This window comes from Mesoplodon densirostris, chromosome 5, assembly GCF_025265405.1.
Source record: "Mesoplodon densirostris isolate mMesDen1 chromosome 5, mMesDen1 primary haplotype, whole genome shotgun sequence".
In the NCBI taxonomy this organism is placed as follows: Eukaryota; Metazoa; Chordata; class Mammalia; order Artiodactyla; family Ziphiidae; genus Mesoplodon; species Mesoplodon densirostris.
Window position 1 is genome coordinate 256848 of NC_082665.1, and position 18533 is coordinate 275380.

The 18533-nt window shown below is 46.3% G+C and overlaps 1 protein-coding gene across 16 annotated transcripts in view; it reads right to left on the bottom strand.

Moving 5' to 3' along the window:
* Positions 1–18533, bottom strand: part of DIP2A (disco interacting protein 2 homolog A) — a 92822-nt gene that overhangs the window by 60050 nt on the left and 14239 nt on the right. For 8 of the 16 annotated variants that reach the window (XR_009532665.1, XR_009532666.1, XM_060100289.1 and 5 more), the window contains 5 exons: positions 16167–16238; positions 11469–11588; positions 6801–6920; positions 5815–6042; positions 1519–1656 (listed from right to left, as the gene is read on the bottom strand). Coding sequence is in view for 14 of the 16 variants with exons in the window: in XM_060100289.1 (XP_059956272.1) it covers positions 1519–1656; positions 5815–6042; positions 6801–6920; positions 11469–11588; positions 16167–16238 (678 nt within the window). In the remaining 2 variants the exon portion in view is untranslated. The remainder of the gene's footprint in view (positions 1–1518; positions 1657–5814; positions 6043–6800; positions 6921–11468; positions 11589–16166; positions 16239–18533) is intronic. The other 8 variants (XM_060100291.1, XM_060100286.1, XM_060100296.1 and 5 more) reach the window with 5 other exon arrangements.

Consider the following 18533-nt stretch of genomic DNA (forward strand, 5'->3'; position numbering starts at 1 on the left):
GTACAACCACTTGGTAAATCAGTCTGGCAATTTCTTAAAAAGCTAAAACATAAACCTACTATATGATCCAGCTATTCTTCTCCTAGGTATTGACCTCAAATAAATGAATGGATATACCCACACAAAGACTTATAAAGGAATAGTCACAGCAGCTTTACCTCTAATAGACAAAAACTGGAAACACCCCAAATATCCATCAGTAGGTAAAAAGATAAACTAGGGTGCATCAGTAGGATGAAATAGATCAAGAAAGGGAATGAACTGTTGATACATGCAAGAACATGGTGAATTTCGAAAGAATTTTGCAGAGTGGCAGAGGCCAGACAATAAAGAGTAAATGCTGGGCGATTCTATTTATATAAAATCCTAGAAAGTGCAAACTAATCTATAGTGTCAGCAAGTAAATCAGCGGTTGCCTGAGGGAAGCCAAAAAGGGCAGCAAGGAGCTGTTACAAAGGCGCACAAGGAAGGAAGCCTCCAGGAGCGCTGGGTGTGCTGGCTGCAGTGGGGGTTTCACGGTATACATGTCTCTTACACACATTAATATGTGCAGTAGAAAATATGTCATTTATACCTCAACCAAGTTCTTAAAACATTGTAAATAGGGACTTCCCTGGTGGTATGGTGGTTAAGAATCCATCTTGCAATGCAGGGTATGCTGGTTCAATCCCTGGTCGGGGAACTAAGATCCCACAGGCCACGGGGCAACTAAGCCTGCAAGACGCAACTACAGAGAAGCCCGTGCACCGCGCGCTGCAACGAAAGATCCCGTGTGCCACAACTAAGTCCCAGTGCAGCCAATAAATAAATAAGTAAATAAATATTTTAAAAAAGAAAATTTAAAGAGTAACAAATTAGAATTTTGAAATCTATGTAACAAATGCAAAGCCTGCTTCATGTTGACTCAGTTTCTCCTCTTGCACCTGAACAAGGAGCTGAAAGACCTCAACAAAATCTGACCGACTGCTCAGGAGTATAAAACACTCCTGAGATACTCTGGATTTTTCTGCAACTCAAATCTGGCACATTGGAAGGAAAACTCCATGTGATTCTGATAAAAGATACTGGAAGCCGTTTCAAAAGAAAACAGTACAAATGAGGAGACAAGACTCATGCTGACATCTCGGGGCCTGCACGTGGGACAGCCCGGCCATGGCTGCACTGATCACAGGCTGCTGAGGAGAGAGACTGAAGGGGCTGCTGTTCCAGGCGGGGCTGCCCTCATCCTACTGGGAAAGGAAACTTCCCCAGCTTCTCATTTTCCCACAGTACCGCAGGTCCAAACTCTGGGCGTCTGATTTAAACGTGAAGGCTTTCTCCTCCCTACTCCCCTCTTTCCCCATTTGACCAATTCCAAAGCTATTCCTGATTATTTCTCCGCAAGATGTACACACGGGCAGTTTAAGTGCACCAGGATGGTACCTGATGACTGGCTCAGGTTTGCTAAGCCGACGACCCCCAGGTGAGGGCCAGTACCTGTGCTCTGCTGTCTCAAAAGAAGGAAGAGAGGATGCTCACCACCTGCCGTCTCTAGGACGCTCCCGCTGCCCCCCTGAGGGACTCCTCTCACGGAAGCCAGCTGTGGACGCTCACAGTAGGTGTGCTGATGCTGTGCGAGGCCCGTGGTGACATCGGGAGGGGCAGAGTGCAGATCTGCTTTTGAAAAACAAACCCAGAATAAAGGTGCTGTTAATTCAGAAGAGCACTAACCTTAAGTTGCTGTTTAAACCCCATTCGGCTGAAGCTTCACTAGCTGAGCTCTAAGCAAGGCATGGGGCATTCTGACTCATTTTGCTTTTCTGGTTGACCAAAGCACATCGGATCCTGTGAACTCTGAACTCCGGACATGGCCCGACAGCACTGTGTGCAGGTGGCCATCCAGTTCTCAGAGGGAACTAGACCAGAACCACCAACTACGGCACAGAGACGGTGCAAGGAACTCACCTTTCCCAATGGCTTAATGAGGTTTCACTTAGAAATCTCCCTCAATGAAGCAGAAACACATTTTAAATCAATTGTTGTTGGAACATTTTTCATTGTATTATGAGAAAAGTTGCCAGTCTTTTATAAACCATGCCCACGCCCCCAAAAGGCAAGTTGGCTGTCATGCAGACACAAACCTTTGCAGTCTTCACAGAATAAACCTACACAGATTAAAAACTATCCCTACTGCCAGTTCGAAAGTCTCACTATTAAGAGGCTGCAATCAGGTTCTTAAGGCAGAATGTATTAATGTCACATTTAAAGACAAACTATGTCAGATACAGAAAACATTTAAAGTCACTCCTTCCACTGCCTGAATGTCGACTCTGGGTTTCGTTTTCACTGTACGGCATTTTTATCTGTTCGGATACTGGTTGGCTGAGAGCTGCTATAGCATCTCTGCCACAACCAAGCCTTCCGCCAGGAAAGTACCAAGTCTGGACCTAGCGTGACGCTCATCCACTCTTGAGAAGCGATACTGATCTGTAATCTCTTTAGTCTTCAAAGGAATGCTCCCACCATCATAGATGGCACTTTGATACTTAAAATTTTTAATGCCAATCATTTATCTATTATTTCATAACCTAGGCAGTATGCAATCTAAGAATTTTAAAAAATATGTAGAAAGATGAAATTATGTGGCAGAAAAACACAAACTCACTATTAACAATAGCAGAAAACACCACCTGGAAAAACGTAACTTTTTGACAAGAGTTTTCACAACCCTTGAAAAAGCTTGATATTAATGAAATTGACATTTTAAAGTATGCCTATCACAAAGTTCTTTCAGTTTAAAAAGAAATTTCCCTGCCCTTCCGAATCTAGCAAAAAAAAAAAAAAAAAGAGTGATTTTAACAGTTATTAATGAAAAAAGGTACAAATGGTAATCTCAACTACAAAGTAGTTTCTTAAATAGCTGCATAAAAATAAGCAAACTACACTCAAAATAAAAGTGAACTACTAGGACTTACTGGTGGTGCAGTTGTTAAGAATCCGCCTGCCAATGCAGGGGACACAGGTTGGAGCCCTGGTCTGGGAAGATCCCACGTGCCACGGAACAACTAAGCCCGCATGCCACAACTACTGAGCCTGCGAGCCACAACGACTGAAGCCTGCGCGCCTAGAGCCTGTGCTCTGCAACAGGAGAAGCCACCGCAATAAGAAGCCCGTGCACTGCAACGAAGAGTAGCCCCCGATTGCCGCAAGTAGAGAAAGCCCACACGCAGCAACAAAGACCCAATGCAGCCAATAAATAAATAAATAAATAAATAAATTTACAACAAAACAAAACTGAACTACTGTAATTAAATGTACTGCTCTTAAATATAGGTATTTAATTCGTGTCCAAATGTTTTATGTACATGATTTTCCTAACCCAAAATTGAAAATGTATATATTTTTAATTACCTTTACCTAACATTTTCTGCCTCCAATTTTTTATAGTCATCTTCTTTCTATACTTCTTTCCTTAGCCCAAACTGAAGAATTCTCTAGTGTCAGAAACTAAAACAAAGGATGGTTTATATAACAAGGAGAGGGAAATGGAGTATTTTTCAGATTTAAAAATTCAGGTCAAACAGGTAGCATATGAAGGTTACAAGCAACAGTAAGGTATTAAGTACAGCCCGAGTTCAGATGTTTAGAATCTACTAGAACTAATCACACAATGTGTACGTGAGGCCAGGCGAGCAGGATGCGAGAAGAGTGGTCGGTCTCAGCCACACCTGCAGAATCAGGAGTCCTCCACCCACAGAGGTGACAAACCCGCCTTGTAAGTCTTTACAGCCAGGACCTTTCGGGGATGGAGACGCCCACTCAAACACACCTTACGTTCAAAACACCCCACAACCCTGGGGAGTCGAGGGCTGTCTGCTTAAACATTTTGAACTGTGGTCAATTTCTTACGCTAAATATGCTTCTCTTTCTAACCCACCAAGAAGCTGTGTTTACGACAGCTTGGCAACGGCTGATGCAAGCAAACTCTGCCCTATTCCCCTCACCGTCGAACACAGAAGCTTCAGGAAGCTGAACTAAGCAAAAAGAACATTCAAATGCTACCGCTTTCCTCACACTGGAGGTACCTGTGTATTTCCAAAATGTGAAATCGCTGTGACAAACAGGAAAATATATCCATCTCAAGCTGCTTTCAAGCTCTCCACTGTAAACCCCGGTGAGGACAGGTGGGCTATAACCACCAGCCATTTTAGGACCCCCAGGAAAGCTACCAAAACAATCCTGGCAGGCTGTTTCCAAAGGAGCCTTTTCTTGTAAAGCAAACTCCCCAGGACAGTCCTGACAGCCCGACCCTGGCGGTCTTGGAGGCTCCTCCACCTGCCGGAAGCAGGTCGAGGCATCATGAGTTCTCACCCAAGACTCACAGCACGAGCTCCACAGAAATGTGCAGATGTCTGCAGTGACACAGCCAATAACAAACAAAGAGCATCCCTGATGGGCCCACAGAGGCCAGAGATGGAAGACATCGGTCACTTACAATGCCCAGTCCAGCCAAATGACCAAGATCTTACATTAAAGCAGTTCAGCACCTGAGACCTGGGCCTGCCTGGGGGGTGTTAACTCACTGGGACCCCACCCAAAACACTGGCCAGTCATGGGCACACCTCTGATGCACCATTTTGGTTTTAGCAGAACAGCAGCTAACAGCAAAGCAAATGAACAGGAATCAGAAAAGTGTGGGCCAGCCCTGGCTCCAGCACAGCCAGCTGTGTGGTCTCAGGCAGGCTTCAATCACGCAACTTAGCTCTTCCCTCCACACCTGGAAGGAAGAGGGTGTTCAGATGACCCCAGCAATACTGATGCACCATCTGAGAAGTACACTTTTTTAAGGTACTCGTGCAAGAATGTATATGGGCTTTGCATGCCAGCTACGTTACTAGTTTTGCTTTAAAAAAAATGACTTTAAATGGTGAAAAGCTTGCAATGTTTTCCTTTCTAAGATTAATTTTATTTATTTGTTTGTTTGTTTATGGCTGCGTTGGGTCTTCATTGCTGTGCGCGGGCTTTCTCTAATTGCGTTGAGCGGGGGCTACTCTTCACTGCAGTGTGCAGGCTTCTCATTGCGGTGGCTTCTCTTGTTGCGGAGCACGGGTTCTAGGTGTGTGGGCTTCAGTAGTTGTGGCACGCGGGCTCAGTTGTGGCTCGTGGGTTCTAGAGCGCAGGCTCAGTAGTTGTGGCTCGTGGGTTCTAGAGCACAGGCTCAGTAGTTGTGGCGCACGGGCTTAGTTGCTCCGCATCACGTGGGATCTTCCCGGACCAGGGCTCGAACCCATGTCCCCTGCACTGGCAGGCGGATTCTTAACCACTGCGCCACCAGGGAAGCCCCTAAGGTTAATGTAATTTAAAGGGCTGGGTGACTTGGAAAAGGTCTGGGTACCCATTTGACTTGAGCTCTGACTGACATCTCTTTTCAGGTTGAGGGCTGTCTAACCCTGGTATGTGGAGGAAGAAAGGCCGGACGGCGGCTGCAGCCCCAGCCCCGCCTCGAGATGCCCAGTGCAGGGACAACCGAGGGTTCCAGCTGTACACACAAGGAAGGAGCAAAGGCGGGGACCACGTGCAGGCGGCAGGCCCCCTGACCGTCAGGGACTGTCCACCTGTGCCAGCCGCCCCCTCCAGAGCAGAAACACCAGGCACTCATCGGGGACCCCGGGGGAGGCCTACACGCCACAGGGTCTGGCTGGGGCTGCCAAACCACAGAAGCATCAGGAACCACTTTTGTTACCAAAAGGACATTTTCCATAGGAAAAGGAGAAGGTGGGTCTGGCTGGGCGCGGGGGCTCCCCTGCCTGGAGGGGCCCCTGCGGCTGTACCGACCTACGCGGGCGAGGGCCGCGGGGCCTGCGGGTGCGGCGTTGGCACTGGGCGCGGCGGCAGGCCGCCCTCCCGGGCGAGATGAGGTGGAGGATGTGGCAGAGGCGGCGGGCGAGCCCTGAATGGCCTGGTCGAGCCAGGGCGCGACGCCGGCGTGGCCCTGGAGCGGCGCGGAGGCCAGTCGCCCGGGCCGCCGTAAAGAGCCCTCGTCTTCTGAGGCAGACGATGTGTCTGTGGTCAGAATAATGAGGACAGGCATGAGGGGGGCGTCCTCCGGGGCGGAGTCCCCACTGGCCCCAGCCGGCCCGTGCCCTGGGCCCCTGCACAGCGGCGCCCGCAGGTCCAGGAGGGCCTGCGTCTGACCGGCCGTGAGCCCCGCAGCCGGGCTCCCCCAGAGGCTTGACAACATAAACTTTTTTTTTACATGAGGAAGCATCCCCAAAACACTACGCTTCTCTTGCAGACCTGGTGTGCTTGGTGTTTTACCATGTCTTCAAACCAAACACGCACGTCACCAGTTTCATGACTCAAATAACCATACAGGCAGCAGCCTCGTGCTCTCAAGCACCTGGACAGGGTTTTCGAAGAAACTTAAGACATACTAACTATCCTGAAGAGAGACTCCACATAAAAGTTCTTATTTCTAATGGTCACGACAACAAAACCACAATAACAAAATAAATAACCCTGCAAATAGCCTTATTCTTTCCCATTTAAGGCCTGGTAACAACATAACAAGTAACAGCTAATGAGATGAGAATAATTTTAGAATTCTGAATTCAGGGAACTGTCATCCCATGAAGCACGTACTCCAGGTTCTTCTCTTTACTAAAAGACACAAACTGCATCTTAGTGAAAAAATTAAAATCTACACAGATGTCCTGTAGGAAGCAAGCCTGCACACACACACACACACTCTTCACTACAGTCGGAGGCTGTGCCGCCCCAACGGGAAACCCCTCCCAGGCCACCGTGACCCTGCCCAGTACCTGGGGGTGTGCAGGCCTCAACGGCCGTGTGCGTGAGGACGGAGCGCCTCTTGGAAGGCATGGGCATCTTCCTCTCTTTGTATTTGGCCAAAGCTGCCTGCACGGCCTCGGTATGGACATCTGCACGGAAAGAACAGCAACAAAAACACGTGTTACAAGATTCCTTATGAAGTAACAAAACCATGGTTCATGTTTTTATTTGTTTTCACTGAGTGTAAAAGGAACACAAGCTGAGCCTACACGTGGGTCCCACATATTGGTCCTAGATTTCCATAAATATTCCTCGGCTTGTAGATTTGACTTTGGAAATATTTTCAGATTTAAATCAAAAAGAAGAAATCCCCAAAACTGAAAATAAAATGAAACATGAACCTAATGTGCTCTGACTGTGGCACACACCACTCCAAGTGGCGCTAAAGCCCTGTGGTCAGACCGTCGAGCCGCTGCCCCAGACAAGCCCCAGGACGGCAGAACTGCCCAGGGATTGCAGGCTCTCCTGCAGTCTTGCTGCCGGCGGTCATGGGGGCCCTGCCACGCTGCCACGCTTGTGGTCGAGTGTGAGAGAGGAAAGCAAAGAGGGGCCTGACGGTCTCACTCCTTCGCCCCTCCCTGGAAACCAAGACACTCGTGAGAGGAAGAAGAGACACAAACAGAGACCAAAGAAGGGAGGGAAAACCCTGCAGTCCTGAATCTGAGTGGAAATTATCAGCGTGAACACACGTGGCATTTTATCTTTAAATAGTATGTCTTACCTCTGTCCCTAAGAATGTCTAGGAATGATGACAAGCCTGATAGCAATGAGCATCGCTACCACCCAGACTGTGGTCTTAAAGTACCATCCTCACCACAAGCACCCTGAGACATGGTGGATTCTAGGGTGGGGACAGGGAACACACAGGGGAGCCTGGAGCATTGCCTCCTAACAGCCAACAAGTACACGGCCCAGTGACCCAAATGCCAGAGCTGATGTGGAGACGTTCCCAAAGGCTCATAAAGATGGGGCAGTTGGAACATCACCAAGGATAAATGCTAGAAGGACTGAATATCAACTACAATGCTAAAAAACAAGATAAAAGAAAAGAAAGGCAGGAAGAGAGGAAGCAAAAGTAATTGGCTGCCTTTGGAGGGTGCCGCCGACCTAACCCAGTATTTTAAAAAGGAGTAAACAGATGGAAAGAATCGAGCGCTTTTCCAGGCTCGCCCGTGCCCGGTGGCGAGCGAGCAAGCACAAGTTTCCCTCCATAGAAGCAGGCCAGCCATTTTGCCACCCTAAGGAACAAATGGGTCTGCCAGCATCCCAAGGAGGAGAGAGACTCAGGCCTGCAGTGCCTCTTGGTGAGAGAACACAGACCCCTAAGTGACCTGCTGGAGCCATGGAGCCAGGGAGCCGCCGGACCACAGCCCAGGCCCCAAGACCGAGTTATCGAAGGTGGAAACACACATCAGGCACCACCACATTTGGATCCTGGGTCCAAATAAACTGCTTTTTTTTTTTTCAAACCACAGGAACATTTGGGTATTTGATACTAAGAAATTATTGTTAATTATTCTGTGACAATGGCATTATCTTTTAGAGATAACATGCATTCTTTTCAGATACAGAAGCCAAGAATATTATGACCTCTAAATGAAATAACATGATCTCTGGGATGTGCTTCAAAATCACATGGGAAGGGAGGAAGCAGGGGGTTGATGAAGAAGCCAAGACTGAGCCTGAGCATGGCAGGAACTGTGGGGGCTGGACGAGTCTGGGGCTCATCACACCACCAAGTCCACTTTCGTACGTGTTCAAATTTTCCCCAAAAAAATGTTTTTAAAGCATTTAGAAATCTTATAGTAAAATGGCTCACAGAGTACTATCAGGAAAGATGAAAAATTCACACCTAGGTGTATTAAAATAAAAGTTACGGGCCTCCCTGGTGGCGCAAGTGGTTGAGAGTCCGCCTGCCGATGCAGGGGATACGGGTTCGTGCCCCGGTCTGGGAGGATCCCATGTGCCGCGGAGCGGCTTGGCCCGTGAGCCATGGCCGCTGAGCCTGCGCGTCCGGAGCCTGGGCGTCCGGAGCCTGTGCTCCGCAACGGGGGAGGCCACAACAGTGAGAGGCCCGCATACCGAAAAAAAAAAAAAAAAAAAAAAATAAAAGTTACAAATATCAAAGGCAGCCAGTCAATCCTAAAAGCTTCCAGAGAGAAAGAGCAAATCATCTTGAAGGATCAGGAAACAGACTGACTTTACTCAATAGTAACCACCGGGCGCAAGAAGGCAACACAGCTTAGGAAACGAGTGTTGAACCTAGAATTTTATATCCAGCCAAAGTGTCATTTAAACTTGAGGGTCTAATAAAAATACTCCCAGACATACAACCGAAAACACTCATGAAAGACTGCTCAGGAGAGAGACAAACCTAGGAGCCCCTGCAAGAGATCTGGCTGTGACTGGCTGAGCACACACCTTAAACGTTACTGCTGCCTTAGAAACAAACAAAAACCTAAGTACAGATAAGACAACCAACAACTAAAAATCTAGACAACATCAACATTACAGGGTATAAAGCAACAGATCCAAGAAGCTCAACAAACCCCAAGCACAAGAAACAAAACTACACCAAGGCACATCATAATCAAGTCACTCAAAACCAGTGACAAAGAGAAAAATCTTAAAGGTACCAGAGGGAAAAAAGACACAGTATATACAAGGGAACAACAGTAAGGAATAAACTTGGAGGAATAACACTACTGATGTGAACCATGATTGTTAAGCTACAATCATTAAGAGAGCTGGCTCTGCCATAACAACAGACGAATACATCAACAGAATAGAACAGAGTCCAGAAAGAGAGTCACACATGCGTGCAACCGCTTTTATTTTTATTATTATTATTTTTTTTTGCGGTACGCGGGCCTCTCACTGTTGGGGCCTCTCACTGTTTTGGCCTCTCCCGTTGCGGCGCACAGGCTCCGGACGCGCAGGCTCAGCGGCCATGGCTCACGGGCGCAGCCGCTCCGCGGCATGTGGGATCCTCCCAGACTGGGGCACGAACCCGTGTCCCCTGCATCGGCAGGCGGATTCTCAACCACTTGCGCCACCAGGGAAGCCCCCGTGCGACCGCTTTTAGACAAAGGAGCAAGGGCATCGGGGACAACGGGATTACCACATGCAAAAAAGTAAGCTGTGCGCCATACCTTGAATCATACTAAAATTAACTAAAATCTAAATCATAGACCTAAAGGTAAAACCTAAAACTATAAAACTTCTAGAAGAAAACCCAGGTAAGAATCTTTGTGACCTTGGGTTTGGCAAAGATTTCTTAGATGTGAGAACAAAAGCACTATTCATGAAAAGGAACTGATAAGCTGGACTTCATTAAAATTAAAAACTTCTGCTACAAAAGCCACTGTAAGAGAGTTCAAAGAGAAGACAAAGCCTTAGGGAAAATATGAGCAAAGCACATTAATGATAAAGATCTTGTTTTCAGAAAGTAAAGAATGAGAACCAGATACAGTTCACAAGGGCAGAAAGCAGGTCATCAACGTCAGTTACATGGAAATGGAGCGGGGGACAGGGAGCAGGGAGATGAGGACAGGCAGGGACAGGAAGGAGACCTCTGGTGACCCTACTTACGGTGCATGTACATGTGTGTGCTTTTGTACCCAGGGCTAAAGAAGATGGTGTCAGTGGAATGTTGATGGGGCTGTTTCTAATATCCTATGTTACATGTATCACTTATGTAATCAGAAAAGAAACTATTATCAGCGTGAGGAAGTTTTTAAAAATGTATATTAAATTGGTAAGAAATTATCTGATCAAAAATTTCTCCAATCACTTCATCACACTCCCATGTTGACATAACATTTAAAATCTTAACGTTCTTTTTAGGTATTCTTAAAACAAAACGGCCATTTCTTTCTCTCTCTTGAAAGTTTTTCTTTATACAAAGGTTTATTGAGAGAGTTTAAACATAAAGGAAATACACAATCACACAATGGTGAAAATGTTAAACAGGCAAGAGTGTTCAACAGTTATTCATATGTAATCTATAATTGAAAGCACAAATTTTTTCAATGGATGTCCTGATGATTCAAATAAAATATCAGAGACAAATTTAAATATTTATAAAAGCACTGACAGAGTGGCAGAAATCTAATTAGAAGGAAATCTCCAAAATTAGAGAAAGAAAAAAATACTAAAACACCTACAGTAGTAAAGCAGTCCTTGATGCACAAATCCACCAATACCAACCCCAAAGATCTAGGTAGAAAAATGGACACAAACATTAACAGAAATTAATCTAATGGGGGAAGGAAGATTTAGCTTTCTCCTGAGATTTCTATAAGCATCCCCTAAGAAGAGGACACTTACACTCCAGGCTACATTAAAACATACTATATTATGTGGAAGTTATATTTTTTTCTTGAAAAATATGATGTGGTAAGTTATGGTTCAAGAGAAAATAATCTCCGAATGGGAGGGGAGTTTGGGGGAGAATGGATACGTGTATGTATATGTACAGCTGAGTTGCTTTGCTGTGCTCCTGAAACTATCACAACATTGTTAATCGGCTATACCCCAATATAAAATAAAAAGTTAAAAAAAAAGAAAGAAAGAAAACAATTTCCTCAGTGGAGACGCGGTGTCCGAGCAGAGGCCTGCAGGCCTCTGGTCCCTACCTGACCTGAAGCGCTCGTCCCGGGTGTGGCTGGGCCTTGGCTTCTGCGGTTTGGGCGCAGGGGCCGTGGCTTGTGAGGGCCCGGGGATCCTAGTCTCCGCTTGTAGGGATGGATCTACTCCTGAAACACAGTTTTACAGAAGCACCTGCTGTGAACAATTTGCTTTTCCAATCATGGAAAAACCCATGTAAAACAGCCCACGCTTCCCGTCCGCTGCTGCACAGCACCCGCTGCACGACCACGCACGCTGTGGTGGCCCCAATGCCAGAAGACCCTGAATTTGGAGGTCAGGGCGTAGACGTCAATGTCCGCTTCCAGTCCCACCGCCCACAGCCCAGCGCAGCCCCCCGGGCTCTCACGCCCACAGCCCCGACACCCAGGCCCTCAGACGCCACGTGCCGAGGAAAGGAGTGGCGCACGAGCGTGCAGCCGGTGTGGCCTGAGCCCTAGTTTGCTGGCATCTGAGAAGAGCACAAAGCGAAGCCTTCAGCTGGGCTTCATCAAAATAATCTATTTAGTGTTTTAGCCTTTGTTTCAAGACGTCTCCGAAAAATCACCTCCAGGGCCCCCAGCCCTTATCACTGCCCAAAAAGCAGCAGCCTATCCCCACCTGGGCCTGGGTGGGTCCTGACTTCCAACGCTGCTCATGAAAGGCCACCTGGCCCCCAGCTCTCTGTGACAACACACAGAGAGGACAGAGGGGACGGGGGCCATGGCGCTCGGCTGCCCAAGCCTCCCGGCCCCGACGCCACCCCGTGACTGAGGAGCCCCCAGGACACCAGCTCTGGCTCCGCAGGCAGGGAGGAGCTGCCCTCCGAGCCTGGCCAACCTGCAGGTTTGGGGGCAAAACGTTGCTCTTGCTGTTGTTCTACCTACCAGGTTTGGGGTGTTAGTTATGCAGCACGAGAGGTCAGCGACACCCCCTGGAAATCCATGTTCAGCTCTTCAAAGTGCCTCATATACACACATACACATATGCGACATACAGCAATACTGGTCAGCACTGCTTCTGGCTTTTTGTTTCTTGTGATTGGATAAAATTTCTTTAGAGTCCGTAACAGAGAACACAGAATCTTATGTGTTACAGACTATAACCAGGCATGCTGCTAAGTGACATATATGCATATGGACATCCTTATAGTTTTATTCCAAAATACAGTGATTTATTGAGATCGATTCATTTATTCAACGAAGATACAAAGCCCAATGGGAAATCACTGGATAGAAGAGTAGGTATATTTTTAACAGGTATCAAGAGAGAACTTCTCGGAAAGGTCACAGCAATTCGCACTCCCACAGTGTGCCATTTCCCCACATCTGTCAGCGATGGATGTTATAAGGTTTAGAATTTTGCCAATCTGACAGGAGAAAAATGGTTCACTAATTTGCATTCCCGTATCTGCTAGTGAGGTTGAACATAGTTTACTGTTTATTGCCCATCCGTATGTCCTCTTCTTTGAATTTCTGTTAATTCTAGCCAGCTAAGGAGCCCCCCCACAAGTGACCTGCAGAAAGCCTTGGGTCAGCTGGAGGCACCACCCTGCCTGGGCTGTGCTCGCCCCCCAGGCCATGGCCGGCTGGTCGCAATCACTCTGCAGTTTTCATTTCTAGGGAGACAATCATAACCTGTTTTTCTTCCAGGTCTCCTATCTTGTAACCCCCACTCAAAGGTTATTCAAATATTATCCGGAGTTTTGTAGTATTTTATAATTACAAACATATTTAGAGCTTTAATCCTGCTAAAGCTTACGTTCGCTAATGGTGGAGAGGAAGAGGGTCCCACTGTTGCCTCCAAAGGGATGGCGCCAGTTACTAAATAAATCTTCCCTCCTTTGAATTGTCCTGAATCGTTTCTAGACACCCCTCTCTTACACTGTTGGGCCTTCCGCGCCATCCACCCACACCCTCCGCTTGGGACTATCAAGTGCACGCGAGCGGGCTGAACACCATGAAGGCCAGGCCTTTCTCACTGGGGCTCCTTCTCAAAACTGTACTGGCTACTTGAAGAACTTTTCTCCTTCAAGTGGGTTATTACTTCCAATGCCAGGTTTCGGGAAAAAAAAAATCAGCCACTGGTATTCAGAATGGACTACATTTTGTTCACACATTAATTTGGAAACTACTACTTTTATAATATTAAATTTTTCCATTTAGGATATTGGTATATTTCTTCATATTTTAGGGTCTCGGTTATTTCTTTCAAACGGACTGCATGATCCTAACATAGGTCCTGTGGCTTTCTTGCTAAATGTATTAAAAACATTTGATAGTTTATTGCCACTACGAACGTGAGTTGTTTTATAAACAGAAATATTGCCAGAGAAAAGTTATTGATTCTTGCATATCTGTCTTCTATCAAACCAAAGCTCTTACTAATTCTAATAGCTAAGTAAGGAGTCACCTAGGTTTTCAAGGTATAAACTAACAGCACCTGTGCAAGGATGGCATGCTGTGCTAACACTCGCCTGCCTTGTCTGTCTGTGACGCTGCACAGGCAATGGCCACCCCAACGGAGGGCCTGGGAGTGGCATGGCGGGCACGGCTGCCCCTGAGGAAAGGAAGTACGATGGCACATGAACGCCTCGTTGGACAGCTGCTGTTGATGCCTGGCAAATGGGCTTCAAGATGTTTTCTTTAATAGTTTCCTCCAATTGTACTCAATTTTACTTGTTTTTGCTTTATTTTGGATGGATGAATGTCAGTACATAAAGCACCTCCTCAGTATTCTTCTTGTTACTGATTTATTGTAAAATATATCATACCGACACAGGCAGAATAAAGCATGTATTCAGTTCAAAAATTATTATACAGAAAAAAACTCAACGTAACAACTGCAGCAGTTAAGAAATAAACACTCATGTGCCTTAGAGTTCCTCGTGGCCCCCTCCAATCTCACTCCACACACACGGAAATGCCACACTCACTTCAGGGAAGACCACTTCCCTCCCCCTCTTTCTTTACCAGCTACAAAAAGGTTTGAGAAGTGGCAGTTTGGTGGGTTTTTTAGTTTTACAGGCTATATTCCCGTGTAATCGTTTTTTCACTCCCTGTTATGTTTATGAGATTCATCCTTGCTGACACACGTATGCATCCTGCTGATGGACGTTTGAGCACTTGGCAGTTGAGGGAAAACAGTGACCACTCTTGTGCACAGAACAAGGACAAGGTGCAGGCATCCAGAGTTTCTCCAGGGCATGCGTGTCCCTGAAGGAGGGCCACCAGCTGCCTCTGCACATCTTCAACTCTGCCAGGTCCCACGAGCTGTGCACACCCGTCGGAATCCTCTCCAACAACCCCAGGTGGGTCATGGTTTAACGTGCATCTCTCTGACTCCTACCAAGCTTAGGTGAGTATCTTTTCGTTTGCTTGCTGGCTATTAGGGTTTCCTCCAATAAAATACTTACTCAAGTCTTTAACCCATTTTCCTACTGGGCTTTTTAAAAAACATGTTGGGGGACCTTCTGGCTCTTTAAAGTTTAAATTAATTAAAATTAAGTTAAAAATTCAGTCTCTCAGTCACACTACCACACTTCAAGTGCTCAGGAGCCACACGTGGCAAGTGGTCAGTATACCGGACTGTGGAGCTACAGACCATTCCCACTATCGCAAAGGGCTCTGCGGACACTGCTGCTTTACAGGCCCGGAAAACTGGTCCTTTTCCTGTTATTTGTGCCAGGATTATCTCCTCCCACACTGTGACTTGTCTTTAATCTCTTTATGGGGACTTATGATAAAATAAAATTCTTAATTTTAACACACCCCGATTTACCAATTTTTTCCTTTACAGTTGCTGCTTATTGGTACCTTTAGGGACTTGAGAAATCCCTTCTATTCAGAGATGGTGACAGTTTTCCTGTGTGATGTTCCAAAGGTGCTATAATTTTTGCCTTTCTCATTTAGGCTCTTACTATCTGGTTTCTGTGTCTTAAGGAACTGGGCCAGCACTGGGAGCGGCAACACCACCTCCACCGTACGCCTGGTCTCCACGGTGGGGCGTGTCCGTCTGGGCCCACGTTCTGCTAACCTAGCTGTCTTCCCTTGTGCCAAACCAGGCTGTCTTAATGACGATGGCTTGATATTAACTCTTCGTATCCTAATCAGCAAATCCTCCCACCTCATTCTTCTTTTTTTTATCATATTTTGAATCCCTTGGCCCTTTAAACTTGTATATACATTTTTTTTTATAAACCTTTCTTTTTGTTTGGCTGTGCCACATGCGGCACATGGGGTCTTCGTTCCCTGACCAGAGATCGAACCCGTGCCCCCTGGAGTGGAAGGGCAGAGTCTTAACCACTGGCCTACCAGGGAAGTCCCAAACTTGTATATAAATTTTGAAATTAACTTGTTAAATTCCACCCCCAACAACTCTGTTGAAACACTGAATGTGCACTCTACAGATCAATCTAAGGTGGGAAGAACTGACATCTTTATAATATTTGTTCCAAACCTAAGGAAATGTTCCTTACTAAAATCATAAAAATAATCATGGTCTGTGATCATAAAAATAAAAGAAATCCTATTTGGGAATGAAATCTACACCAAACCAGAGATATAAATTATACTCTATGCCTTTGGATTTTATAATTTAATAGTAGATACATTATTTGCCCAGGCCTTCTCAATAAAATATGAAACTACCAATGTCAATCTCTAAAATCAAATTTTAAATCAGTTTTATGAGACGCGTGCTGAGCTTACCTTGAGTGAGCGGTACATAACGTGCAAGCAGCTTTCCCCTTTTCTTTTCATATCCTTTTTGAGTGATGTCACCTAAAAGAACAATGGAAAAACAGAATTACATTTCTTCTGAAGTTCCCAGAATTTTTTAATTAAAAATTCATTCATAATGGAAAACCTGGAAACACTTAGGTCCTTCAACTGGTGATTGGATAAAGAAAGCATGATGCATCCACACAATGGAATGCTACTCAGCAGTAAAAAGGAACAAGCTATTGACAGACAACAATCTGGGTGCATCTTACACGCACATTGCTAAGTGACAGAAGCCAGACTCAAAAGGCTACATGCTGAATTATTCCAGTCACATGACATTCTAGAAAAGAGTCAAAACTGCAGACTCCGAGGCCACACCCCAGACTGACAGAATCTGAGTCTGCATTTTACCAAGATCCCTAGGTGACTCTGTGCAGGTTCAAACTGTGGAAGTACTGATATAAGAGAACCACAGGAAACCAACCCTCGCAGGCCACGGGGTGTCCCTGGGCCAGCACTCGGGGAACAGGACATAAAGAAGAACAGCCTAAAAATGAATTAACCTACCGAGAAACAGGGCAGGAAATGTGTCTGCAGGGAAACACTTCTCAGTCTAAGCACACCAGCTGGTTTCCTGGATAACTCGGAGCGCTCAGGGCAGATCCAGCATGTGTGGGAGACTTTATTTTGACCAGACATATGTATCACAGTGTCCACGAGTACCTTGCACTTTGGGTGAGTGGTCTTCAACAGAAGTCTTCCAGTGTTCTGCAAGCCCTCCTGGCATCCCCTCCACGCCCCTCCTGCCCCTGCCCCTGCCCCCGCCCACCCACCCCAAACAAACAGGCAAAGTGGTGAGACCACTGCACAGAGCCTCCGCTTTGAGGACTGCACACCCAGTCGGGCGCCCACAGAGCTGCTCCCGGTTGCCACCGACACCCTTTGACTCGGCCCTGGTCTGCACCTGACCCCCCACCAACCCCACACAAAACTATTCTACTGCCTTGTGGGCCTTTTTTTTTTTTTTTTGGCGGTACGCGGGCCTCTCACTGTTGTGGCCTCTCCCGTTGCGGAGCACAGGCTCCGGACGTGCAGGCCCAGCAGCCATGGCTCACGGGCCCAGCCGCTCTGCGGCATGTGGGATCTTCCCGGACCGGGGCACGAACCCGTGTCCCCTGCATAGGCAGGCGGACTCTCAACCACTGCGCCACCAGGGAAGCCCGGGCCTTTTAATTTGAATACGTTCTGCAGAACATATCCTGCCTTGTCTCCGTGTATTTTTACTCTACCTGAATGACAGCATATAACAAATCTCACTCTGTTGTCAATTCTTCACTAAGCACTTGGTCTTTATTATCATCCAATCTGTGATGTAACGAGCACACCTAATCCACTGCTGACTGCAATGGCCTGTGGGCTGCGCTGTCCTCGTCTTACACTCACTGGACACTCACAGACCCTGACTGGATCCAGGATATGATTGTATGGTTTTGCTTACTGAGTTTCAACTTGTGAACAAATTTAAAGCACATGTGTTTTTTTAAACAGTATCTACTAAAAAACCTGTTTCCTCCAGAACATATGAAAATATGTAATTAAGACAAATTTAAATGAAAACAATATTGCAACACTAAACTAAAACCAATAAATCCTCATTTTAAAGCAAAGCATTGGATTTTGCAGGAATTTTTTTTCAATTTTTTTCAATTTTTTTTTTTTTTTTTCGGTACGCGGGCCTCTCACTGTTGTGGCCTCTCCCATTGCAGAGCACAGGCTCCGGACGCGCAGGCTCAGGAGCCATGGCTCACAGGCCCAGCCGCTCCACGGCATGTGGGATCCTCCCAGACCGGGGCATGAACCCACGTCCCCTGCATTGGCAGGCGGACTCCCAACCACTGTGCCACCAGGGAAGCCCTCAATTTTTTTAAAATTAATTTTTATTGGAGTATAGTTATTTACAATGTTGTGTTAGTTTCTGCTGTACAGCAAAGAGAATCAGTTACACATATACGTATATCCACTCTTTTAGATTCTATTTCCATACAGGTCATTACAGAGTATTGAATAAGGTTCCCTGTGGTATACGGTAGTTTCTTGTTAGTTATCTATTTCATATATGGTAGTGTGTATATGTCAATTCCAATCTCAGGATATTTTAAAATTAAGTACTCATTTCCTAGAAACTGTCTCTTCTCATGTCCCCATTTCAAATGAACGCTTACATGGTGAAGGTACCAAGGAGCATTCAGAAAGGAAACGCACTAACTCCCAGTTTGGTGCTCATGATATCCTGAAAGCTGTCCAAACCAACTGAATATAACCAGCTACACATTTTCACGTGTAACCAGTTAG